The sequence below is a fragment of the Lissotriton helveticus genome, chromosome 3_1 (assembly GCF_964261635.1).
Source record: "Lissotriton helveticus chromosome 3_1, aLisHel1.1, whole genome shotgun sequence".
Taxonomy (NCBI): domain Eukaryota; kingdom Metazoa; phylum Chordata; class Amphibia; order Caudata; family Salamandridae; genus Lissotriton; species Lissotriton helveticus.
Genome location: NC_136061.1, coordinates 292850984 through 292878956, shown reverse-complemented (window position 1 = coordinate 292878956; position 27973 = coordinate 292850984). Strand labels below are relative to the sequence as shown.

Here is a 27973-nt window from a genome sequence, read left to right as displayed (position 1 = left end):
TTCACTGTGATGTCCTGATTTGACTCGCACATTGACATCTTACTTGAATTTAGATGGCATACACTTCTGTAATGACCAACCCTTACCTTCAGCATTCTCCTAATCTGGGTTTCCTGTCATTGCTACATAGTCATCTTCCAATGTTAGTCTACAAAAGGAGTTGGGAGACAGTTAGGATGAATATATGCACACCTAAGCATGGTTCTGGGATGATCCTGTGATATGTAGTCTCAGCACTCTTACACTTACCAACAAATGACACCTGCTGTGTAGCATTATATAACACAACACAAATGCAGATTTAGGTGTACATATCCAAATAAGGGTTTGGATATTGGCTTTGCCAAGAGGCGAGTCTAATAATTTGATATTCCCTAGCAACACCAGACACTTGAGTGTCAAAATGCGCCTTTTAAGACTCCTTAGTTTGTGCTGTACCCAGGTCAACACATGTTGCTAGTTGTTACAACTACCTTGACTGGACAAATGCCAAACAAGCCATTGTTGGGAAGACGGGTGTATGTGGGGACCCTTGGAGAAGTATCACAAGTGAGACAAGGATCTCAAAGTCTGACTTTACTCCATGGCACATGATTATCTGTCTTATTTTGAACCCAAACTCACAAAAGACATGCAAGGTACAGCATCCAACACCCAACACCCAAAGGCCTCTCATCCTCACACTGGACAGTGTCTGTGCCATTCCTTACCCAACGCACCCAGCAGCTATACGGCCCTTAGTTCCCCAGTAATGGTGCTGCTAGTGCTGTTTTTCATACAAATGCACATGAGGGTCATTTCCCCCCAGTGGCTTCCAAACACTACAAGTCCCAGAATGCACTCTGCTCAGTGCATTGTATGTTCTGCAATGAGGCTTTGGCCTTATAATGACTGCTGCATTTCCATGGATTAGGTGAAAGGAGACACACACCAAAGGCATGCAAGTTACAGCATCCAACACCCAAAGGCCTCTCATCCACACACTGGAAGGGTCTGTGCCATTTCTTACCCATTGCACACATCAGTGATCAGGCCCTTGGTTCACCAGTAATGGTGCTGCCAGTGCCGTTTTTCATACAAATGCACGTGTGAGGGTCTTTCCCCCATAGCTTCCAAACACTACAGGTCACAGAATGCACTCTGCTCAGTGCATTTTATGTACTACAATGAGGCTTTGGCCTAACAATGACTACTGCATTTGCACAAATTAAGTAAAAGGCGACATGGGACACCTGATGGTACAGCTCTGTCATCCCTCGCATCATACATTCAGACATATATTGCAGTTAATGCGCTTACCAGCTCTCTGCCGCTCATGCTCCTCATGCTGAGCATGGAGGGTCCGCCAGGCTGCCCTCAGGACCCTCCTGTCCAGTGGCAAGAGGTGGGCCGGTGCACATTGTGCTGGAAGAACTGGCCTAATATTTCCTCAACCTTCAACCGGGCCCAGCATTTTAGGTCCTCCCAGTGCTTACGGCATGCCATGCCCTGCGGTCATAGACGACCACTGCACTGCAGCGCTACGCAGTGGTGGCCCAGATTCTGGCACGAGCTATATTGCTCAGCTGTTCTCCTATATGCTGCCCCACATATAGCAGAGGGTACTTTTCTAGCATACCCTCAGCTAATTGGTCCAATTCCCTTTTGCTGAAAGGGTTTGTTTCTCCTCAAGTCTCTCAGCCAATGTTGGGGGAAGTTTGGGTTTAACGAGCAGCAGGATGGCAGAGAATCTGATCTGGTGCTGAGGATGACTCAGAATACACAGAAAATGGCTGTCGGCAACTTCCTGTGATGTATTTCCTGCCTGGCATTTCCTATTTCAGATTTTTGGGTTCAGGCCCGTTTTCTGAATCTCCCCTCCTGGTGCATACTCTCCACATGCGGTGCCGAGAGTCTAAAAATGGGCCAGACCTCAATTTATTCAGAAAGAGACTTTAGGAATGTGAGATAAATGTAAGAGCAGGCAATGAAATTCAGTTTGGGAAGGGAAAAGGGTGTTGCCTGACACTACATGACATCCCTGCAAAGTTTGTTCTTTGCATCATGGGACATGCAATCCACAATTTGCACTCCCCTCAGTGTTGACTGTAATATTACACCAAAGTTGGGGGAAGCAGTGCTGTGTATCCCCAGACACATAGGGCCTGATTCACAAAGGGCCTCATCACTCATGGTCAGTGGAGGCTGGTGATCCCTGAAAGTGGTGAGGCGTAATACTTCCAACTGGTTCCCCTCATAACTGTCAATAATTGCCTTGGGTACCTTAACACACAAAAGCACCCATACACTAACACTCACTGCTTCTTGCACACAAACGCACATGCACACACTTTCATATCACAACCATTGGTATACAGGGGCTCTGAACTCCTAAGGTACAGTTGTTCTGCTTTAATAGCACAGCGAGAGCAGCTGTACCAGGGCCTCTATGTCATGGTGCCACTGCACCAGCTGCACCATTGATAGAGGCACCTCTGACTCACTCCCACTCCCTTTCAATCACCCCCTCACACACTCATTGTAACTCCCACTACTTTACTCACTACCACGCTTTCCCTTACTCACACTCCCTCATTGATTCTCACTCTCATTGACACTCTCAAACACTACGCTTAATCTCATTCTCTCTCAATCAAAACACTTTTACTCACACACGCACCTAGAAACAAGACAGAATTTTTTTTATTAACCTTTCTTCTTTTTCTGGCTGCTCAGAGGCTCAATGGCACAGGAGATGAGAAATTAAATCTGGTGCTGGAAGCTGGAACCGGCAAACCATGATTCTTAACCAGGAGTCAGACCAAGCAGCAGGGCCAGGTCACAGAGGCGTGAACACTGCTAAATAAATATTTCAAGTGTAATAGAATAATTTACAGCGGCTTCGTGGTCTCATAGGTGGGTGCAGACTATGCTCTGGAGCCCCTGAAGAGGAATCACACCTGGTGTTTCCAAAGGTGCACTACTACTGCTATCTACCCTATTTCTAGGTTCGATTTTGGGGAAGCTTGCACTGCTTTTTCCCATATTGTGCCTGTGTTAGGTATTGATAGAAACATTTTGATTAAAGAGAAAAAAAAGAAAAGTTCTTTGGCACACCCATCCATACACACATTGCATCAGAAGGATCTGTAGCTACACCAAGCTCCCTTTACTTTCAAATTAACATCCACAAACCACTTTTAAACCTAACAGAAAACAATCCTCTTCTAATCATATACCATGAACCACTACTCACAACAGACACAACCAAATAGTGCAATATGCAATGATGTGCAAAAGGTCGCTCAGAATTAAACAAGCAGTACTTTGCCATACCAACAGCAGAAAGTGGTACACAAATGCCCATAACACAAAACAGCCACAAGGACTAACATCGCCACGAATAAAGTGAAAATGAATGACTGAAAAGTCAAAGTGGGTGTGGCTGCGAGGGCTTTCACAAATTGGTGCAACTCTAGGCACTTCCACGACCAACTGATCCAGTCGCAGCTGCTTCACTTAACAATGATGCTCAGCTAGTTTAAACAATGACACTTGGAAGCCAATGAAACCAATGCGGAAAATACTAATATTATTTGCCAAAGATCACAAGTGTCACCCTAATAAATGGTGTAATTTGAAAAAAGTGGAACGAATTCACTTTGCCAAAGTGTCCCCAGCTGACAGTGTGGTTACAGGCTGCAGTGTAAGTAATTTGCCTTGATGTTATCATCACTGCAAGAACCTAGGAAGGAAACACTTGAATACAAACATTTTACTTAACCCCGAGCACAAATGAACTTTGGTGAAAAGCTTCACGAGAAAAAGATGTGAAAGTGCATCGATAATGCTCCACAACCAGCTGAATTAAGCCAAACGCCCATGCAACAAAGCCTTCACCATAGGCTTTAGGGCTTATAGGAACACCCCTCACCGCTCCATGTGAAAATGTTCTCCAGTGCTACTGAGGAGACGTGAACCCGTATTCCAAGCTGGCTGCTACCAGCAGCTCTGACTCATGTGCCTTTAGGTTCGGAGGGCAAAAGAGAAGATGTAACAGTATGCTGACAGAGGGTGACATGCACACGCACCGGATCTCAACAAAGGTGACTGGGGTGATGGTGCAGAAATAAGCGACATAAAACTGACCTGTGCTATAATGTGGAAATGACACAAGTGAAAGCCCGGAAAGAGTCAATTGTAACGCCGGGAGTTGGTGTGAAAGTTTCATACTTCAAAACAAATCACTAAACAACCCCCTGCCCCCCAAAACCAGACTGTATCTGAATTTGAAAATATCAAAGCTCGCAAGACAACACCAATGCACATCACTTTAGGTGATAATCCAGCTCAACTGAGTTTGATAAAGAGGACTCTCAAGAAAAACACAAGACCCGGAAAGAAACTGTACCCTAACAATCTAATCTTTCTTTCTAGCAAGAAAGAAGAAAAGAAAGTAACAACAGGCAGTTCAGCCCTCCAGTCGTGGCCGGCATGATGGGCGTGTGTGGTGGGGGAGAGGGGGTGGAAATGGGGTCGTCCCGGGATGGGGAGAGGCGGGAGGGGTTTGTTTAATTAAAAAAAATATACAAAAAATAAAAGTTAACTTACCGTCCTGCGCCCCTGCCACCACAGCTTCTGGATTGCTACGACTCCCGATTCCCGCCTTCAAATTCCTGCATTGTCATCAGCCAGGACATGCAGTATCCCTCCCTCCCCTTCGCCAATCACAACGCCGCATTGGCAGCGTTGTGATGAGCGGTGGGGCGCGCCCGGGCTATTTTCTCTACATATGCTGCTGCATCATACATAGAGAAAATGGGAGAGTGGGCGGTCTTGCTCGAGAGCAAGGGGTGAGAGGCTTGCCCACTGTTGTTCATACTGACTGCTTGGTCGGCCTCAGGCTGCCCAAACAGTCAGTACACAAAACAGTGGGGAAGCCCCCCCCCCACCTGCCCTCGAGCAGGACCGCCCACACTCAACCAGGCACTTCTGCTTTCTCGCCGTGTGAGAAGGCAGAAACATAAAATGGTAGTTATTACCGTTTATGTTTCTGCCTTCTCGCACTGCGAGAAAGCAGGGGGGCAGCGCCCCCACGCCCCAAAGGGGAGAGGAGTTGGCCTAACGGCTAGGGCGCTCGACCTCGGACCTGGAGGAACTGGGTTCGAGTCTCGGTAACGACGCCAAACATCCTGTGATTCTGGGCAAATCACTTAATCTCCCCGTGCCTAACAAAAAAAACAACAACAAAAAATGAATGTGTGTCCTCATGTAACGTAACTGGTGCTATATTAAGCGCTCTGATACCAGATTCGGTTCGGGTCTAGTTCGCTCTATATAAAACTGCAAAAAAAAAAAAGGGGGGGGAGCCGCCACTGCGGTGGAGGCCCTTCAGTTGTGGGGAAGTCGTTGAAGTTGGGAGCAATTCCTCCACTATGAGACAGTGGAGTCCCTTTGTGATTCATGCCCCCACAGCCAAAAGGTCCTGGGAGGTCTCACACATGCACAGGCAATGAATTTCTTAGAGACAATGTATTTTGTTTTTAAAGATATGTTTACTGGCATTTAAAGTTATTCTCTTTTAGATTACAGTTGTAGCTTGTAGTCCATCAATAGTACATTTTCAACATTCAAGCTATTGTGAGCTATATACAGTATTGTGCACAATCTCCAAGGAGTGTGTGAGGAATATTACTTAATACAGTAATATAGCCACACATCACTGAGTTACATGTTCACCCTTCCCAGCGAGTTAGGTAATATATAGTGTGCAATCTGTAAATGACTAGCCAGTGCCTAGCGGCCAAATTGCTTTGATGTGTTAGCTAAGGGGCACTCAGCGTCTCCATGTAATATATGTTTTCAGACAGTGCAGGTGTAGGCCATTAGGGGAGGAACGGAACTTGGAGGAAATCAAAACTGAACAAAATATATAACTTTCAAAAAAAGTTAGTATCTTCTCCCATGCTGTTTGGGGCGAGGGTGGGTGGGCATTAGTTGTCTATAGACGTGTGCGCTCATGTGACTGCACAAGTCAGCAGCAGACAGGTAACTCAGGAGATGTGTTAACAGTGTCCGGCCTGGCTAAGCCCAGGGTGGGGGCCATACCCATTAGGGTCTCTTCCATGGGTGAGATCAGAAGGGGTCCATCCATACGGATGTGGGGTGTTCAGTGTCCACCCCACAGGTATCACCATACCTGCACTGCCATCCTCACCTACATATCCGATTGTGCCAGGTCTCTCCGGGTCCCTCCCTCCCATTTATCAGTATCTTCGGTTTCTGTGTCTAGGCCTGTTCCCGGGTGTCTCCAGTTATTCAATATCACTTGCCATAATTCCTCCAATGGAAACCTGCGTAATCCCTTTGCATCTTCCCTTCAAAGGTTCCTGTCCCTCCGTCTCTGTCCAGATCATGACATCTCTCTCCCAGGTCTCAAGGCTCGGCCACCTGTGAGATTTTTCTTCCATTGCAGCTTTCTACGCACAGAAAATTCGAGAGAGTTGCAACCCGGCAAAGAGTATCTTCTCGATACTCACAGACCTTATATCCCAAAACTTCTCTACGGCTCCTCTGATCACATCGGATCCGCATTGTGAAGACCTTGCCACCTTCTTCATTAGGAAGGTGGAAAATATTTATAAGTCTTTTCCGTCGGTCCAAGTGGGCTTATGTGCTGGACCTAGTCCTTGCACTACTCGCACCCTGGAAGTATTTCCGCCTATCTCTCAAGATCAGCTATTTTCATTGTGAAGCAAAATTAAATCTGGCTCTCCGGCTGACCCTCTCAAGCCTGACCAATTCCTGAAAATTCTACCTGTGTTCTTGGCACCTTTGGGCCAGGTGATCAATAGGTCTCTTGCCACGGCGGTTGTTCCTAGAGCATGGAACCCAGCCAGGGTGGTATGTCTGCTCAAAAAACCCACTGTGGATTCATCTTAGCCAGAGAATTTCCACTCTATCTCCCGCCTGCCATGGGCGTCTAAGATCAATGAGGCTTATATTAATTCGTTACTGACAGATTTCCTTAACACCAACAGCATCTTAGACCCCTCCTAGAACAGTTTCCATCCTGGCCACAGCATGCAGTCAGTGCTCCTCGCTGTGACCAAACATCTTCGGATTGCTCTAGATGCCGGGTGCACTTCGGTACTGATATTACTGGACCTAAGTGCGACATTCGATGCGGTCTCCCATTCCATCTTGCCGCAACGTCTGGGGGAGGCAGGCGTAGCAGGCTCCGCTCTAGATTGGCTCTTCTCGTTTCTTGCAGGCAGGACGTTTCAGGTGATCACCCCACCCCCTTTTTCTTCCGGTATTCACTCCATCAAACAAGGGGTGCCATAGGGCTCCTCCCTAAGCCCATTGCTGTTTAACCTGTACGTCCAACCCCTGGCGCTGGTAGCCAAGAGTAGAGGTCTGACCATGGTCTCCTACGCCAAGCGGGGCATTCCCAAGTTCCGGAGTGATTTCGCGGCCATCGCCGACTGACTGACTGCCAACTGTCTCCAGCTTAATGCAAACAAGTCGGAGGTGCTGTTGGTAGGGAACGACCCAGGGCTTTGGAGCGAGCACTGGTGGCCCGAAGCCCTTGGAAATGCTCCCCCTCTAAAGCAGGTGATAAAGAATCTGGGGCTGTGGGTGGACTCGGCCTTCAGTTTCCAAGTCCAAACAAAGAAGGTGGCCGGGACATGCTTTAGGCTACTGCGGGGGGTCAGACATCTATTGTTTTTTTTTTGATGCGCCAACACGGCAGGTCATCATCCAGGCCTTGATTTTTTCGAGACTCGATTATGCCAACTCACTATATCTAGGGTCTAACAAGGCAGAAATGTTGGGGGTCCAGAATGCGGCGGCCAGAACTCTGTGGCATCTCAGGTCATGTGTCAAGCACCTGCCAGCATGAACATCTCCGGGTTCCACCCCCATATGTGATCTGTAATCTATGTGGGGGTAGGTATGTCATGTATAAAAGGTTAAATTTAATGTATTTCAGCCTAATGTTAAGTGAGACTTTCTTGGGGTATGCCAGTACCCTCCCCCATTATTTGTCCGGAATGTCAGGCCCCAGAATAGTTCCCCATCTAGCTTTTAGTGTCACCAGAGGTCCCCTCCAAATCTCATTCAATGCCCGGTAGAGTCATCTCACTAAGTGGCGTGCAGAGCCCGTCAAAAGAAGAAGCTGGAGGACTGTGTGCAGTGGTGGTTCCCAGGTCCCTGAACATCCTCATACAAGCTCCATATGTTAGAAATTGACTACTAGGTAAATCATGAGCTTCTGCCAATTGCTCAAAGGGACAAGGACTTCCTGCAGGAAGCAGTCCCCCACTGTGTCAAGTCCCACTTCCGTCCACTCTGAGAGTTGGGAAGTAGTGAAACATGTGACCGGGTCCCCATGGGGGAGGCCCACCAGTGGTAGTGCCGGTATATATACATGAGCCCTTTCATTCGTACACAGCAGCGACACCAGCACTGTAGAGCCACACAAAGCAGCACAACAAGCTGAGAAATGGCTACCTCCGGACTCAGCAAGCATGCCAACAGCAGTCCCCAATATGGGGTCAACCCTACGAGATCCACAAAATGTGTACGAGCGTCTTCCAGCCATTTAGCCACTCATTGCACTTGTGCCACCAGATAGTATAGTTCATTTGGCCCACTTCTCCCCCAGTCCCATCCTATGCATAACTAAAATAAGAAAGTCCCATCTAATAAAATCAAAGGCCGTCTCAAGGTCTATTGACCTGAGAAAGTCTTCCCGGCCGGCTTGTACCTCAGGGTGGTAAAGTATGTAAAAGAGTCTTCGGAGGCTGAGCGATGTACTATGGCTGGGGATGAAACCATTCTGATCTCTATGTATCAGAGTCTGAATGTGAGGGAGCAGTCTGTTCGCTAATATTTTGCTAAAGATAACATATCACCCCCCGTGTTTGTTCCATTGGTGCTGAGAGTGAGTGGAAGAAAGCCACCTGTTCTTTGTTAGGTGCCTTAATGCTCTTCAATGCGGTCTCCCTCCCGAGCAGTCTACCCTTCACCAATACATATCGGTCCTCCTTGTCGATGAAAGACTGCAAACACTCAAAAGGGGTTCGGTCCTTAGCCAGATCAACGTGCCTCTTGAATATCCCGAGAATAACGTGATGTACAATTAGCCCACCACCTGCGGAGCAGTCCCTCCACCTCCACCCCAGTAAGATGTGATTCCTGGAGCATGGCAATTTGTACACCCCTGCGTAACAGTGTATATTATGCCACTTAGTAGGTGATCCCATTTCTCGGAAATTCCATGTCAGACATTTAAAATCTTGTGCAGTAGTGGCCATGACTTTAGTACAGGCAATGATGGCTACACAACATGGGCACACTGTCTTGAAGCCCAGTCCTCCCTCCCATTCCCCCAGCAGAGACGATCAAAAAGAATAACAACTCATTCCCCAACGTTTCACTTCCCTTTTCCAAGGCATATCAGCAACAGCTGTCTGTCCAAATACTCCACAACCTTGAAACAACGACATTAGTAAAGTTCCACCAGACTCCAAGAAGGTGTCAGGTGATAGGTGTAGGCAACAGCATTCCAGACCTGATCCGACTGCTCCTCCCCAACAAAGGTAGTCCAAGAGGAATGGAGGTGGCTCCCAACACCATTCCACAGTAGTCTGAGCTCTGTAATAACTGGTGCCCAACCCATCTCTAGTAGAGCCTACATGCCTAGAGTAAGGAGCCTTAACATATTTATAAGTGGCCAGTCTACTGGTCAAGGCTAGCCCTGCGACCAATGTACCAGTTCTCCAGTAGCCGCTCCTAGTCCATTGGTGCAGTCTCCCTCTGGTTACGTCGTCTCCAGTCACATCCCGGTCAGGCACCAACGAGTATCCACAGAGTCAAAATCAATAAAGGTCTCCAACGGGATCCCCCCCATGCCAGCTATTCTCCAGGTCACATAGCAGAGACCCAACCCAGGGTGTCTGCTTTCAGTCACACAGTTCGCCTGAAATTATAACCAGCTCCTCAGCTCAATTGATTGAGGAGTCACCATAGGGGCACCTTTGCCACCCACAAGGGCGCTGTCAGGTTCTGAATCTGTGACATGTCCCTTCGAGTGTTATTCGCTGCTGGGTTCCGCCTGGGAGGTGATGACCGCAGCCACCTGAATTGCCTCACCCCATTTCAGCTCTGTCTGATCTTTTGTGGGGTTGCATAGTGTGCTTCTGCTCCTGGGGCCATGGGTCTGCCTTCTCCTGGGCTCTTCCAAACCTAGCTTACCGGTGCGTTCCAGATCTGTAGGATTCCAGCCAATCCCATATTTGTCGAGGTTCCTCTTAGAAGTGCGCAGTGCCCTCTAACATGATTTTCAACTTGGCTGGAACATAAGAGAGTATTGAATATCCCCTCTCTCAGTGCCTTCTTCGCATCCATATACAATGCCCTTTTGGATTGCACAACTAGATTTTAATCAGGAAATAGAGTGCCCTTTCTGTTCCCAACCTCATAAGGGGATTTATTCATGGCATTCTTCAGGAGGATGTAGAGATCCCTAAAGTGGAGGAATTTGGCCACTACGGGACAGGGCAGCCTACTCGAAGCCTGAGGTTTCTCCAGGATTCTGTGCGCTCTCTCTAGAGCAAAGAAGGAAGTCAGTGGTTCAGCATGACTACGGTTCTTAACCAGTTTTCCAAGTAGGCCACCATGTCGCCTCCCTCTGTTCTCTCTGGGAGCCCCACCACTCTGACATTGCTCCTCTTATTACGGCCCTCTGCCTCTTCAACATGACGCTCAAGGATGTGTACACCTTGTCTGTCAGTGTTGCAACCCGCCAGGCCAGGTCAAAATGCACAGGCTGTAGTTCTTCGGATCCCAATTCCATCTCTTACTTTGTGTGACAATCCGTTTGGAGTTCGGAGCTATCCCAGCCCCACGAGACTGTGCCGATTTCTTGTTGCAGTGTGTTTTTGGTATCTTCTATGGCAGCAAGGATTCTGTCGAATTGCAGTTGCATAGGGGGTAACATAGCATCCGAGCCACTGCTCCCTCCGCCCGCCATCATCGACTGGTCCAGGGCACCCACCTGTGTTCTCGTTTGACGAGCTTTTAACTTTCCCACAATCTTCAGAGACCTGGAAAGTGTAGGAGGGAGAGAGTAAGTATAGAGGCAAGGATAGAATATACACTTATCTGATTGCAGACCTTTTCTGGATCCACGTGGGATTGTTGTCTGTCCTCCACTAGCTCCACATGGCAGCGGGTGTTACCCTCGGCGATGTGCAGTAAGGCCTTGTACGTTTGAATGCGGTTACATCAGCACGCCGGTAAGGAAGCACGCCGTGTACTGGTGTCTCTCTCGGCAGGTGTGGGCACCCTGTGTCCTGAAAGTACACCTCACTGAGGCAGTGTGGCACGCGGCACCTCTTCGCCAGCCGGGGCATGCTCAGGGTCTATCCCCTACCTGCCTTCTGTGAGCAGGGCCACCTCTCGTATCCTCCAAGGTCCAGTGCTGTGCATCTATGGTCGCGTTGGGGCCCTTGTATGTAACTAGGCACAGCTTTGGTATTGTTTATATCTCCCAGCGCCTTGGTCTGCTTATAGTGCACCCGGCAATCATGGATTCCGCTGGTGAGTCGTGCAGGGGTCTGCTCTCACCAAATTTGTATTCTCTGTCCAGCCGTATCAGCCCCTCATAGTTCAGAGCGGTTCGCTCCCTCCTAAACTGGACTAGGCATTAACAGTCCGGCCCATGGGGGAGCAGCAGGGTCAGTGAATTCAGGGTATTTACACCAGACCCTTCTATTTGCTGGTGGTGTACACAGAGTCAAGCAGTGCTCTGCAGGCTACAAATTCCCTGGCTGGGTGCTGCGTCCCAAACAGGCCATCGCAGATCATGGGCATACGCGCCAGTTATGCCAGGCCCCTTTGTTCCACCCTGATGTAGGTCCTCGGGAGGCACACAGCATATTGCAGCTTCGGGGGTCAGCAGGGTCCGACGCAGGCAGGAATCAGCCTCACCTCTTGCCTCCAAGGGAGCCCTTCGCTTGTGGAGGTCCACAGGGGCTCAGTTCAGCCGCCCGGAAGGTCTGAAGGCAGCCCTCACTCCAGTGCGCTCCTCACGTCTCAGCCACGTTTGGTGTTCGGCGATTTCAGCAGGGGCCACTTACAGGCACTGGTCTCCACATGTCTCCACCTCGCCTCCTGCTTCTGGGCATTCACCAGGTCGCCTCCAGCAGTGAGGGCCATGCCCATCCCAGCCAGCCTCTTCTCTCCGAGGCCACAATCACTGCGGCTCATCAGGGTTTTGTCAGCTGCTCCTGGTGGCTCAAACCACCTCACAGGGATAGATTGACCGGCTATTTAGAGCAGGGCATCTTTTTTGGGGATCATACGGTGCCCCTAGTCACAATTCAGCTGGATAATTGCATGGAGAAGTGAAGGGGGGCAATTACAGGTCCGCCATGTTCCTTGGGTAAACCACACCCCCTTCCTTAGAGACATTGTCAACACTAATTGCTGACGTGTGCATGACATATTGCATGGTCAATCTTTTCATTCCGGTCAACAGATGTCCGTAACACAACAGGTTGCTCAGGTGAAAAAAGTGCCAACCAGTTGATCAAGGACTCGCATACGCTGTCCTATGTTATGTGCAATGGCCCGGTTGCCCAGATTCATACATAGCTGAGGGTCCAGAGGTATGTCTAAGCCATGACTTAAAGCTATGTTGTGCAAGACACAACTGTCTACAATGATCTCCAACACAACTTCAAGGGAGTACAGTAGCATCCCCCGTACGGTCAAGACATCTGAATCGTGACTTCAGGAGACCAAAAGTGCGCTCTATGATGGCTCGGGTATGTTTGTGTGCCCTACTGTACCTACGCTGAGGTACAGTGGCTACACGTCTGTATGGTGTGAGGAATTGAGGGGAGAGTGCATATCCAGCATCTCCTGAAGAGGAAAATTAGGGAATCTGTTTATATGTCCCTCTTGCATCGGTACAGTACATGGTCTATACTAGTGTAGATACAGTGTTGAGGACGTGTATGTGGCATGATGATTTTTGTTGTAAAATGGTTGTTTATGTGACACAGCATTTCTACATTACATTTATACATCTCACACTTGTGTTGGGCTTCGTCCTCATCCAGAAGCCACATGTTAAATTCTCCCACTGCCATCCACCGGTCAAGAGGTGACCTGTGGAATACAAAGCAGTCATGGGTACTGCCTTGAAATATTGCATGCATATCAATTATCTACCACTGGCATCACAGACACCCAGCACATTGATGGAATGTCATTGGTGTCTGTTGCATAAGATGAGAGATGTGTGCAATGCAGTGAGGAGGTGGGAGAGCCACATGGGTACATTCAATTGCACCCAGCACATGTAGGAAACAGGAAATGAGGTAGAAATCCCTAGTTAAATAATAATAATAATCCTGAGCTTATACAGCGCCTGGTTACACTAGCCAGTGTTTCCCCGCGCTAGTTACTCTTTGCCCCCTGTCCAGTGTATTGGGCATTTGTAGGTGGACGTGGGCTCTCCTACTGATGCAGCTCAGTACCTGATGCCAGCATCGGGACTGGCTTGCCTGAGAGATACCCACAAGGACACTGGAGACCCTTTGGAACGACCCTGGGGCAACAAAATGGAGAGCTGCAAGGATCTTGACATGGGCTGGGATAACGTGGGAGTGACGGGTCACAGAGTGAAGTTCCTGCTCCCACTCACAAACGATCTCCAAGATGACATTTGGGGGCAAACAGAATCTGGCCCTTACATCGTGGCTGTACATCTCAAATAGGTTTATCCTTTGTCTGAAAATCCTCTCTACACTCCTCCTCCTCAAATCTTCCAATCGCATGGCATGGGGCAGAGCAACAAACGCATTCAGCGACATGTTGAAAGGTCTGAAAGAGTGTGTATGTGGCAGCTCTGCTATTATGTTTGCTGCAGGGCTGGGATTGGCAGTTGGGCTGCAGTGTTTCAGCTGGATCGGGGGGATGGTAAGTACTTACACAGGTGTTTAGGATTGAAGACAATGTCCATCCGGCCTGAGGTGGAGATTCAGCCCCAACTACGGAGAATCTGGCCTGGGTACAGAGAGTCCCCCAGAGTGTTGGGAGTCTGCTCCGACAGTGGACGTAAAGCTACTACTCGTTAAGGATATCTGTGAATACCAAAAGGCGTAAAGCTGGACTTTTGGTTCAGATTGCCTTTGTTAATCAGGGCCTATATTTGTAAGATGTTATCCTCCACTTCTGCTGGGATACCTGCAGTGCATTGCCGCATGATTTTTTGTATGTGTTGGGCACCAGTTTGGAGCTCTTATTTCTTATGCCGGTCTAATATCAAATACAAATATTTAAAAAAAATTAAATATATCTCCAGGTTGATGCCCAAGGCAGGTACATGAACTTTGTTTCTATTACAACAGTAAAAGTGGTACAATTTCAACTACTGAAGTGCTTGGGTAAACTGTTCATTCACATTTAAAAACATCACACTAGAAACTTTGTTTTGTTCTGCTTTCAAAGTGAGAAAAAATTACTTTATAAAAATGGAGAATTAGTATTCCTACGCCGTGTTTATTAATTCGATCCTAATGGTGTTGTACATTTCTCGTCGCAAAGCAGGATGGAAAAATAAAAACAGTGCACACTTATGCGCCACCTGCAGGCGCACAGATACATGGCATGAACTGCATGCAGAATGTGTTGTTTGCAATTAAGAATAATCTGCTCTTAATTCCATTTCACAAGGTCATGCCATGTGTTAAAGGTGTCTAGGAGAGGTATTCATGGAACATGCATAGTTAACACTCTATATTACTATGATTTGTTGTGTGAGGAGAGACTGTTTCTAGCTAGTCCGTTTTATGAGCGATCCGAAATGGAATCTTGTCGTGCATGGTGGCACTTTGCCCATGATAGCATGAATAGTCTGTGGACTACGTGCTTTTCCCGCGGGATTCGCTTGTTGTGCAGAGCCAGGAACAAATGTCACTGTAGCTGTAGACTGTAAAACAAACTGTGGAAGTCACTGGTATATGCACAAAAAACACAGGCCACGTAGCCCCTTCAATACTTATGGGACCCATTCAAACATTCTGAGCTATATGGGGTAGTCTTATATCAAACAATGCTTGATGTTCTTGGAATCTTAGCAGGACTTCTAAGTTGAGCTAAAGGATTGCAGCAGCTCTGTATGAATGATAATTACTCTACTGCTACAGTATCAAGCTCCAGAAATGAGTAAATATTCCAAAAGGGCATGCAGCATGTGCATTTACAAAGAAAGTTATCTACCCCCTGTGTTAGGGAAACCCTTAGCCAACAGGTGATGCTTCACAAGATAAACATAAGGAGAAGATGGACGAGGTGCTGAAACTTTTCAAACACTCACCCCCAGTCACTGATCTGGGTTTAATCGATCATCATTATTTAGCTCACTCTGCCACCCCAGTTCAGACATGGCCATATGCAAATCAGTCTGACCCTGTGCCTCATGGGAACAGTACAGCCCGAATTGCCAAGCCATGTCTTCCCTGTACCGGAAAGAAGCATCCTGGGGCCGGTTTCTGGTTAATCAGCAGTCATCAGCCAGGCTAGCTTGAATCCAGTGCAAAGTGAGCAAGGGACCCACGTCTGGACATACCCTGCCAACTTAGGGTGAACAAAGCAAACACAAGGAGATGATGGACGGATGCTTCACAAGTGCCTTAAAATGTAGTCCTATCTGAATAGGTTGGTGCATCATTATAAAACATATTCAAAACTGAAATCACATTGGGGAATAACCTTTTATACATCGAGTGCTTGACAACCTAAAGCACAAAATGAGCATTTATTGGAATTGAAATAGGTCCTTAGGGGTGATCCCGCTGGTGTACTAGCAGTGGGCGACCCCATTTTGGTGAATTACAACAGAAGTCTCTGCTAATATTATTAGCTGGTAAAATCTCAAGTGTGTCATCCAAGATTACTAAAGGATCATAACCCTTGTTGGGCGCTAAAGATAGTTTGGCTTTCTTTCCATAGCTAGGAAATGGGTTTTCTAGACACTCTGGAACTAGAGATTTAGTCAGTATGCCAACCTGAGAGAGGAACCCCAGTGGGCTGCAGCCACCCCGCAACTCACTAAGTATTATTTAAGTGAGGCATATTCTAGGTAACAATCAGTTTGTGAGATTTCTCGGGGACAGTTAGTGGACCCAAGCCCTCTTTCATCATTAATAGACACACTCAAGTACACTATGAAACCATGAATATCTTTTCAAGATTAAAATCAAAATCCTTTCATACTGCACACAACAATAATTGTAACTTTTATTTTAAAAAAAATGGTGTCAATGATATCTGTCAAGAGGCATAATAATAGAAAATATTGTAACATTATGATGTAGTATAAAGCTTCTTTACATCGATATCCGTAATCCCACCTATCTCTCGGCTAACCAAGCTAAATATTGCCCGAAAAGAGGCCTAATTTGAGTTTCATGGATGGTTTACACCCATATACTTTCCGGAAAAACTGAACCAATGTTCAGCAAAGAAACAGCCACTGCTGTCCTTGTCTATAAGCTGGCAGATATGCAGAGTAAAGGCTGGATGTGCCTTTCCTGTAGCCTTTAGCAAGAACAGGTGAATATGTCTACTTATCACACTTAGTCTTGAATCCTTGGTACGGAAATTCTACTCCATCTAATAATGCTCTGCTCAAGGTTATATAATCTGTCTGAACGTTGTAGAAATGTTTCAAGATAAATAATTATAGTAAAGCCTGTCTAACCTTTCACTTATTTTCATTCAATTAAGCGTTGCTCACTGTTTAAAGACAATAAGTGAGGAGTCGAGATATCAATTTCTTTGAAGCCTTGTTCATTATTTTAAAACAATCACTGGGAAAGAAAATTCAAAACTATACAGAACAAATATATTCAAGCAGACTCAGTCATCACGTTTCAACAAATAGCATTAATAAATGTGTAATTATACTTGAAATGTATACATGAATAAACAAAAATATATAATTTGAAAGAGGGACACCTAAAAGAGAGAATATATAGATGGTACTATTACAAAATGATGTGTAAAAGTGAAAATAAGACCTTCCAACTCACATAGTACCACTGCGTGTCACACGAGACTGGCTCTCTGCACAGGGTCACCTGGTGAGGAGCAAATATCATACATTGTGTACACAATAACTTGAAGCCCCCTGCAGAAAGCAGGTTTCCAGTTAATTATATGGAGGCTTTGTACAGCCATTGTCCATTCTAGGGTGCGAAGTCTCAACAGGACATCAGTGGAATCCTCAAAAGCTTTGTTTGGGTGAATTAAAGTGCCTCAGGTTATGATCGACAGTAAGCCTAGGACCCTCCAACGCCAACCGCATCCCACCACACACAGTGAAAACTTTTCAGAAGTTTGCAGGTCTGAAAAATTCAAAATGCATACTTTGTCGAACTTTTACAAACAAGAAACACATTTTGTAGGGACGGGGCATGCCCTCATAAGGATTAGAATATCTTGTAAGTGTAGAGTGTAGATCACATATAAAATTCTAACAGAAATAAAGGTGATGATCATTAGTTAACTGTAATTTGCTGTGTGGGATATCACAGAAATCCTCCATTTGTGACTCGTGCTGAATTTGGTCTGAAATTTAGGATTTCTCAAAACACTGTATCCTAGTCTTTAGGAACCATGGGCAATCACATGCACTGCTAAAAGACTGTAACAGAAACACCTTTAGATCCAAACTATGCCGGCATGCAATAAGTGAATATCAAAAATATAAGTTAGAACAATACTTAATTTTTTAAATCATTTTATAAATAGTTCACAATAAGAGAAATGCTTCTATGAATTCACACTGATGAAATAAGTACAGTTAAATATGGTGCGTAGAGTTTTGCTTTACTTCTTGATAACATGTAATTGCTCCTCCTTTTAATTGCGTGAACTTGCTTCAAAGGTATGCCTGTTACTTAACATTGTGTAAGTGCAACACATATCCGTTTTTCCTGTCCAAATAAATCCCACGTCTTATGCATTTAAATGAATCATAGCACAGAACCGATGCTGGTATTACAGTGCACTTGCTGCTGTTGATTTTTAGACAGCCTGCTCATGCAAGTTTTGCTTCCTTGGAAGAACGTATTCCCTCACAGAGGTCAAGGAGGAATGTCAGAGGCTGGCGTAACTGGCAATCACCTGTTCCAGAGCGGTGAAGCTGTCCAGGAAGGCTTCCTCGTCATTGCCGAACTTTGTATAATGGTGAACATAGGCTCTGAAAAGAGGAAAAAAAAATTCTCATGAAAGAAAATTTGACGGTAGTAGCATGAGGTTACCAGAGTTTGCAAATAGAAGGAAAACTGTGAAAACGATAACACTGTAGTAACTTATATGGTCTCTTGTGATGCTATTTAATGATATGGTATATAATTCTACTCATAGACTGGGTCTAGGTCTGGCCTCAGGGATGTCAAGTTCTTTGTTCTAGTTCTGCTCTTGTAATGGATTCTAGTGCCTCCTGTGAGATAAGCTTTAGCGTTGCACAATTGGAATGTAGAGATGTTAGTAGATGACCTTTTTCCTCCAATTTTAATAACAGTCCTTTTGAGCTTATGCACAAAGCCAATCTCCAATATTTGCCCTGGAAATGAGACTTTTCAGTGGATATGGCATCAGTCAGAAGGGCAGGTGATATTCATGATTTTTCAATGGAGGAACCATAAACGGCTTTGTTCTGCAATTAAGTTTCCTCAACAACTAATCTTTTTTTCTTCGTAGTGTTATCTCGAATTTTCATCTAATACAACTGTTTCCTTACAAGCTTTCTTTATGGACCCTGTTCCTCCAGCTGAAAGATGTCTTAATACTATTGAAGCACAAGGGAAACACTGGTCCATTCGCTCATGACGCTTCTAGTGTTTATTCAAACAGCAGATACTGTGTTAGGCACAACTGTCTAGGCTCCTATGCTTGCATTGCTGAGAGGGAAATGTAAACCCAATCAACCACAGAGAAGTGAGAAAATGAACAGATTGAAATATTTGTTTGATTTTTTCCATTTCTCCTTAACAGTTACCAGACATTCATACATGGGAAGCATGCTCCCTGGGAGTGGATATATGGCTTATTTTGCCCAATTAACACATCGACCTGGAATTATGGTATACTCCGCCAGGGTGTCCTGAAGTGGTGTGAAGTCAGTCGCAATGTCTTATATATATAGGAGTAAGTCATCCGCGTATAGGAATACTGCATGTGTCTTACCCGCAAGCGCGATGCCTCACTCACGACCCTCCCCATGCCACCCAAAAACCCATACCCACCATAAAATGTCCTTGCCACCCAAAACCTTTACCCACCCTAAACCCTAAAAACTGCCTTGCCTGAACATATACACATCATATATTGGTCACATGTGACCAAGGCTGCTGGTCAGCCGAAATTGGTTGTGTGAATAAACAGCTTCCTGCAACACTGTGATTACTTCTTGCTGTTCCTAAGAGTACGCCTACCCAACTTTATAAATGAATCTCCAGCCGGTATCCTCTGATGGCAAGCCCACCACCTCACATGGGTCCCACAGGTCCAGAATGGGCAAAAAAGAATGAGATTGATATATATATTGGAGCAAGGCGGAGGCTTCCGCCTGGACTGGCCGTTGTGGGCACCGGGCAATCCCCCGGTCGGCTGCAAGGGTGGGGGCCGGTTTTGGGCCCTGGGGGCCGTTTTTGTTGCAGAGCCGTTTTTGCAGCATAGCTGCAAAATCGGCCCTGTAACAAAATCGGCTGAAAAGCGGCCCTGGCAAAGCTCTCGCCCCCCTCCCGCCCGGGCGTATTGTTTTCTCGGCTGATTAAACACTGATGCTGCACCGTGACAATTGGGCTTCCAGTGGTAGTGGAACTATTTTCTGCACATCGTGACTGAGGTACGGAAGTGTCCATTAAAAAGCATGATTTGCACTCAGTTAATGATGAAGAAAAGTTGTTTTACCGTCATCTACATCAAAACCCAGTAAAGAATTTGCAGGACAGTCAAGTAGCATTGTGGGAAATTGAGTCCCGTTTTGATCGAACTGTAAATCACCCGCAAGCCTGTGCACAGTAAACCTGGAGTTGTGTTGCCATTTGGAGGTTACTGTAAGCTAAAAGAAAAAAACGGGTACTTAACTGTGCATGAAAAAGGGAAATAACACCACGGAAAGAATAAAACGAACAATATATTCAGGATGAACTGTCCCTTTAACCTGGGAGCAATGGACTGAGTCCTTCTTTGATGTTTAAGAGTCACGTTACTTAAATCCAAACGAACCCACTGACTTTGCAGCAATTTGGCATTTGATAAAGAGTCCCTGACTCGAAACGCGTCATGCCCAATCTCTTTTTAAAATAAAGAATACTTGTAAGTAATGCTGGTGTGGCCTGGATAATGTGACAGACGAAGCGCATTTCCTTTGTTGGATATATATATATATATATATATTATCTTATATAATTATATTACAATACGCCCGACGCGTTTCGAGATCAGCCGATCTCTTGGTCACGAGATCGGCTGATCTCGAAACGCGTCGGGCGTATTGTTTTCTCGGCTGATTAAACACTGATGCTGCACCGTGACAATTGGGCTTCGACTCTGGTTTTTCCTGTAAAGGATTTCAGGCCTGAAGTGTGTATAATTGGAGGGGGTTGGCGAACCCCGTCGCCCAAGCGGCTTAAGCACGCCAAACTTGTGTGTGGATATATATATATATATATCCGCTTCAAAGACGGGTGCCTCCAACGCGGCGATGCAGCCGCGTACACATTACGCTCCATTTCCCTCCATCCATTGTACAGGAAAAGGCACTCACAGGGTTTACTGCAACCAAAATGGGTTTATTTCCATAAATTAATGGACGCAAACATGAAAAAGACGCGTTTCGCCTATGGCTTAGTCTCGTATTAGATAATTTTCTTATAGGGCCTAATCTCTTACCATTCCTGCACACCATCACCATGGGTCACATGGCAATGTCAGATCATACCCCTATCACACTAACCAATCCCCCTTATCTGCTTCCAGACAGCTTCTGGAAACGACTTCTTGCTCTATGACCCAGTTGTCCAGGTAATCATTAGAAAGGCTATAGAAGATACCATTTCAGAAAAGGATACCCAGGCACACAATTCTCGACACTTTGGGACACCCTTAAGTTGGTCCTCTGAGGCCACCAGCTATAAGAGGAGGTTAGCACTAGGACAGAACTACAGGCCCAGCTGAGTGCATTGGAGGTGGAGCATAAAAGCACAGTTTCCACCAAATATTGGCGCCAGAATTATAGCACTATGCTCCCAGGTGAGGACCAACTTAAGGGTGTCTAATAATGTTGAGAATTGTATGCTTTCAGTTGGGAGGCTAATAGTAGAGCGTACTGCAATTTGTTTAAATCTTAGATTTAAACAAGGTGGAGTACGCTCTTCTGTGAACTAGGCAAAAGTTCTGTCCTTTCTGTAACAAAATGGGGAGACTATTAGCCTTCCAAATGAAAGCAATAGTAAACACAGAAGAGTGCAGCAGGTAGTATCTCCCACAGGGGAACTAGAATCCAATGACAAGGCAATCACGGACACTATCCAGGAGTTCTATAAATTCTCATACACCAAGAACTGTTGTGTAGTTCCCATAACCCTATATAGGATCGGCACGTTTAGACAACAAACTGTGGGATTGGTGTCCAACTGATTCCAGACACCCCCACTAGGTATGTTTGTCTGTATACCAGCTAGCTCACAGTGACACAAGAAACCCATTGCTGGCTTCAAAAGCCTAACTATTGGAGCATATTTTAAACACTTAATCAGCCAATTCTGCTATTGTAGTGTCGATTCTAGTTCAACCCGCAATATTATTAAAAAGGACTCTCTGTGTTAGATGTGGCTACAGAAGAGACATTTATTTGAGCTAAAACGTTGATGTACTTTACAAAACAGCTTCCTAGCTGCATGTCTGGGGGATTAAAGCACAAGTTACTTCCCTTCGGTAACGATATATCTGTAAGAAACAGTAGTTAGTATTAGATTCCTTACCTTAGAATATCCCCAGGCGTCAGTCTGGAAACCCGGAAATTTTTGCATATCAGTACCCCTGCACGTCGGTAGGTGTCGTCTGCGGCTCCACATCCGTCGTCGGCGCCGGGATGATGTCGCCGAAGTACTTAAACGCCGCCCTCGCGCGCTGACGTCAGTTCTTATACACAGCTTTTCTGCCCCAGAAACGCAGAGCCATGATAAAAACCAACACTGGTGCCATGAAACTAGGGCCCTGAAAGGGGATGACCTTAACCCTAGATAACCGTTCGCAGAACGGGGAGGATGGGTGGGGCGGTAAGGAATCTAATACTAACTACTGTTTCTTAAAGATATATCGTTACCAAAGGAAAGTAACTTGTGCATCTGAAAGAAACAGGTCAGTATTAGATTCCTTACTTTAGAATAGTACCCCAGCAATACCAACCCCGGTGGTGGGTCTACGAACCAATAATCACAGCAGAAAGTCCTGGAGAACGGAACGGCCGAAAAAGCCTTCTCTACGGACTTGACTGTCCAGGCAGTAACGTGTGCAGCGAGGCCCACGTAGCTGCCTGACAGATGTCCTGCAAAGGGACTCCCCGACCCAGGGCAGTAGTAGCCGCTGTGGCCCAAGTGGTATGGGCAGCTAGCCCCACAGGAGGCTCCTTTTTAGCCAGTGAATAACAAACCTTGATGCACAAGACGACCCATCGGGAAATGGTCCGTTTGTGCACCGCCCGTCCCTTCTTAGCACCCACGTAACCAACAAAGAGTTGGTCATCCACCCGGAACTGGCGTGTGCGATCCAGATAGTATGAGAGTGTACGTTTTGGGTCCAGACGGTGGAGCCTCTCTTCCTCTTTCGAGGGATGCGGAGGCAGAAAGAAGGTGGGCAAGGTGATGGACTGCCCGATGTGGAAGGCTGTGACTACCTTGGGCAGGAAAGAGGGTCGCGTCCACAACACAACTTTGTCCGGATGGACAGAAAGGAAAGGAGGTTGTGAAGAAAGGGCCTGGAGCTCACCAACTCTCCTAGCAGAGGTGATGGCAACCAGGAATGCAGTCTTAAGGGTAAGAAGACGAAGAGGACAGTTATGAAGTGGTTCGAAGGGAGAGCACATCAGATAAGTTAGAACAAGGTTCAAGTCCCACTGAGGCATCACGATAGGAACAGGGGGGAACATCTGAGTGATGCCCTTCAAGAACCTATTTACAACTGGGGAATTGAACAAAGAGGGCTGATCAGGGAGCCTTAAGAAGGCGTAAATGGCAGAGAGGTAGCGCTTGATAGTGCCCAGAGCAGAGCCCTGCTGGGCAAGAGAAAGAGGGAGAGCAAGTGGATCCACAGCCTTTGCTGTGCACCATGCAACAAATTTGTTCCACCTGCAGGTGTATACCGATTTTGTGGAGGGACGCCTGGCTACCAGAATAAAAATCACAGACTTCAGGAGGCAAGTCAAATGGCCTCAACTGTTACCGCTCAATCTCCACGCATGGAGGTGGAGGCTGGAAAGGTTCGGGTGGAGGACCGTCCCCTGCTGCTGCGACAGAAGGTCCTCCTGAAGAGGCAGACAAATCGGGGGATCGACTGACATGCTGAGTAGCTAGGGATACCATCATCTTCGAGCCCAGTCCGGAGCCACAAGGATGACTTGGGCCCGGTCGCGCCTGATCTTCTTCAGCACTCTGGGCAGAAGTGGTATAGGCGGAAAGGCGTACAGCAGACCGCAGCTGCACTCGCGACGAAAAGCGTCTCAGAGCGAGTGCAGTCTTGGAAATTCCAACACGCAGTACTGATGACATTGTGCGTTCTCTTCTGTGGCGAATAGATCTAACCAAGGCTCTCCCCACTGCTGAAAGAGACCATGCGCCACGTCCGAGTTCAGACGCCATTCATGATCCATCATGCACCGACGGCTGAGTTCATCCGCCCTGGCGTTCAGGGAACCTGCCAGGTGTTGAACTACCAGGGTAACGCCCTGCTGTTCCAGCCACTGCCAGAGGCGCAGAGCCTCCTGGCATAGGGTCCACGACTCCACCCCGCCCTGTTTGTTGGAGTACCACATGGCGGTGGTGTTGTCCGTGAACACCTGCACTACACTCCCCTGGACAGAGGGGAGGAATGCCTTCAGTGCAAGCCGGATCGCCCGTAGTTCCAGAAGGTTGATATGGAGCCGGGACTCCGCCAGAGACCAGAGGCCTCTGATCTCCACCTCTCCCTTGTGGCCCCCCCCCCAGCCCTGGAGGGACGCGTCCGTCACAACTACGGGCTCCGGTTGGGGTAGGGAGAGGGATCTGCCGCTGTCCCAATCGCAGCCCGTGAGCCACCACTGAAACTGTCTTGCAGTGCCCTCCGAGATCAAGACATGGTCGGACAAGTTGCCCCGATGCTGGGCCCACTCAATCTTCAGGTCCCACTGCAGAGCCCGCATCCGCCACCTGGCGTGATGCACCAGAAGGATGCAGGAGGCCATCAGCCCCAGGAGCCACAGCGTCAACCTGACCGAGACTCGGGATAACGGCTGAAAGATCGGAATCAGAGCCTGAATATCCCGGACCCGCTGTTCGGGAGGATAAACCCGAAACTGCACCGAGTCTAGATGAAGAGGAGCTTCTGAGAGGGACACAGGTGCGACTTCGGCACATTGATGGAGAACCCCTGCAGGTGCAGGAGGTCGGCCGTAGTCTGGAGGTGGCTGACGACTGTCTGGGACGAGCCCGCCTTCAACAACCAGTTGTCGAGGTTGGGGAAGACTGACACCCCTAACCTGCGCAGATGAGCTGCGACCACCGCCATCACTTTCGTGAACACCCGTGGGGCGCTGGTAAGGCCGAAGGGGACCACGGTAAACTGAAAGTGCTTGTGGCCTACCGTGAACCGCAGGTAGCGCCGGTGGGCCGGCAGGACGGGGATGTGGAAATAGGCGTCCAACACTACCATCCAGTCTCCCGGGTCTAGGGCGGCTAAGACCTGAGCCAAAGTCAGCATCTTGAACTTCTCCTTCCGGAGGAAGCCGGTGACGTTCCGCAGGTCCAAGATAGGGCGTAGGCCCCCTTTGCCCTTCTTGGGAACCAGAAAGTATTGGGAGTAACAACCACACCCTACTTCTGGCCCAGGAACACGCTCGATGGCCAAGAGGGCCGTAACTTCCTCTTGCAGAAGTTGCAAGTGATCCCCTGACACGCGGTGGTACTGCGGTGGCATGGCTGGAGGGGTCGCCTCAAAGGGGAAAGAGTAGCCCCTTCGGACGATTTGCAGCACCCACCTGTCCGGTGTGATGGAGCGCCAGTGGAGGAGGTGATGGCGAACCCTGCCCCCCACTGGCGTCAAATGGGCCTGAAAGCTCGGACTAGGAAGTCTTTGAGGCGGATGCTGCTGGGGTAGATGTGGACTGGCCGCACCGTTGCCCCCTGTTACCGCCGCAACGGTAACCACGCCCGCTGAATGGTAGTCTGCGGCCTGTGGCTGGCAGGACGTGTGGAGGCGCTCCTTCCGTGGCCACCAAAGGAGCGCTGGGCAGAAGATTGCTGGCGCGGGGCCGACAGGCCCAAGAACTTGGCCGTAGCCCTGGAATCCTTAAAGCGTTCCAGCGCACTATCTGCCCATCGAACGGCATGTCCATAAGGGTGTTCTGGACATCGGCCGATTAGTTGGCGGACCTCAGCTAGGCGTGGCGGCGAACCGCCGTAGACGTGGAAATCGCTCTCCCCAGCGAGTCCGTGGTATCCAGCCCACATCGTATGGAATACCGCGCTGCGTCTCGCCCCTCCGCGAGGGCATGAGCAAGCTTAACCTGGGCACTCAGGCAGCACGGCCGCAACCGTATCCCACAGGGAGTGGGTGTAACAGCCCAAGAGGCACGCGGTGTTGACCGACCGCAACCCCAAACTGAGGGAGGAGAACATCTTCTTGCCGAATTGCTCATACCTCTTGGATTCCCGATCTGGAGGTGCAGTCGGGAATGCGGATTGGGCTCTCGGGGGTGGGGTGGGTGGACAAGAAACTAGGGTCGCCCGGAGCAGGGCGGTGGCGCCTAGCGACGTTCCTATCTACAGGGAGACCTGTAGCAGGCCTGGACCAAGTGCCCAACAGGATGTCTGTGAGAGCCTCATTAAACGGCAGTAGAGCCTCTGGGGAGCTTACCTGCGGTTTAAGGACCTCTGTGAGGATGTTAGACCTCACCGCTGCGACGGGGAGCTCAAGAGCAGCCCTCGTCAGCACCACACTATAAGTAGCCCCCTCCTCCGTAGCCACGGTAGGAGGGGAGACAAAACCAGTGTCTGGGGAGGTATCCAGGCAACTGGCTTCCCCTAGTTCCTGTGTCCAGTCCTGAAATGACTGGCACTCACGTGCCAGAGGGTCCTCAGGCCCATCCCAGTCTCCCTCGTCGTCCATCACCTGATATTCCAGGGTAAAGGATGGACCCAGATCCTCGAAGAATTCCTCTTCGATCCGGACCGTCCCTGCCGTGCGGGGACGGTGCCGGGGGCGACACCCTAGGGTTCGACGCCGGCGGGGTTGTAATGTCGACCAGCGGCGACCCGGATCCGGATCCAGTGGGGCCGTGCGGCGCCGGGACCAAAGTCACCCACAGCGCCTGGGCCAAAGCACCCGGCCCGCTTGGGCTCCCAGTCGGGGCCGCGGAGCCCGAAGGCGCCGCGGAACCCGACTGAGGAGTGAGCGACCTCATGGCCATGAGGAAGGCATCGATCTCCGGCGGCGCGTTCTGCCCAGGGACCGGCGGGTATGGAGCAAGCCGCGTGGGCGGTGTCACCCGAACCCCCGGCCGCATCGCGCGAGCGTCGGGGGGAGTCCAGAGTGACGCCTGGGGATATTCTAAGGTAAGGAATCTAATACTAACCTGTTTCTTTCAGATAAAAACTTTGATCGCTAAAGCACCTGGGATAGGAGTAAAAAAGTGACTCGATCTTGGCAGTTTTTTGCAGCAGCACTTTCCAGCTTGTAAAGGCAGAGTTTACAGTGTTCAGAATGATAGGTATGTTTCTATTTGTGTTTAATCTCCATAATATCGAAGGGGCCAAACCTAAGTCTGACATGGTTTCTCTTGCTGTAACTGGGAAAGGCTTCATTATTGCTCATGTATCACAGTCCAGCGGCACTTATATAATCCCTTCAAATTCTGCTCAAGAGAAGAAATCGGACATTGCCCATAGGACTAATTATAGTTCTCTTCAGTTAATTTGGGTAATCCCCATTGGATTAGTGATCACAGGTTGGATCTTTATGCTGCCCTAAGGGACAGTTGTAATCTTTGTAAGGAGATAGGTGCTGGTGCTACTCATGGGTTGGGTTTGAGTGTTGTTGAACAAGTTACTTATCTTTGGTAACACCTTATCTGGTAGAGACTATCTAGTCGCTGATTCCTTACCTTAGAATATCCCCAGGTGTCAGACTCGATCCAGAAGATTTTAAAACAGTACCCCTACGCACTGGTTGGTGGCATCATTCAGCTCTGCAATGGGTGTTCTCGTTCTGGAAATGACATGTGCGGTGCCTAAATAGGTGCCACATTGGTGAACTTACGTCAGCTACTTTCGCAACTTTTCATGTCAGGAGAGCAGGGCCACGATGAGAACTGACCACTGGTGTGGAAAAGAATAAGGTCCTGGAAAGGGTGTCCCTTACACATTAACCGGTTCATAGAGCAGGGAGAATGGGAGGTTTGGTAAGGAACTTGGAGCTAGATAGGGTCAGAGTGTTACCGAAGGTAAGTAACTTATTCATCTGATAAAGCCTTCAAGCCGGAGATTCCTTAATTTAGGATAGATAGTCTTAACAAATGCCCCAGTGGTGCAGGGGGCCCCCGAACTCCGGGGCCCCCTCTGGCACCGACAGGCCCATGGCCAGAGATCTTCGGAAAGGATCCGGAGCAATACAGAAAGTGTGTGTATGGACATTACAAACAACAATTAAA

The 27973-nt window shown here is 48.1% G+C and overlaps 1 protein-coding gene across 4 annotated transcripts in view; it reads right to left on the bottom strand.

Annotated features, from left to right (window-relative positions):
* Positions 1–17770: 17770 nt before the first annotated feature.
* The window catches only part of TUBD1 (tubulin delta 1), a 297439-nt gene continuing 287236 nt past the window's right edge, over positions 17771–27973 (bottom strand). For all 4 annotated transcript variants that reach the window (XR_013608610.1, XM_078679828.1, XM_078679825.1 and 1 more), the window contains one exon: positions 17771–18265. Coding sequence is in view for 3 of the 4 variants with exons in the window: in XM_078679828.1 (XP_078535954.1) it covers positions 18163–18265 (103 nt within the window). In the remaining variant the exon portion in view is untranslated. The remainder of the gene's footprint in view (positions 18266–27973) is intronic.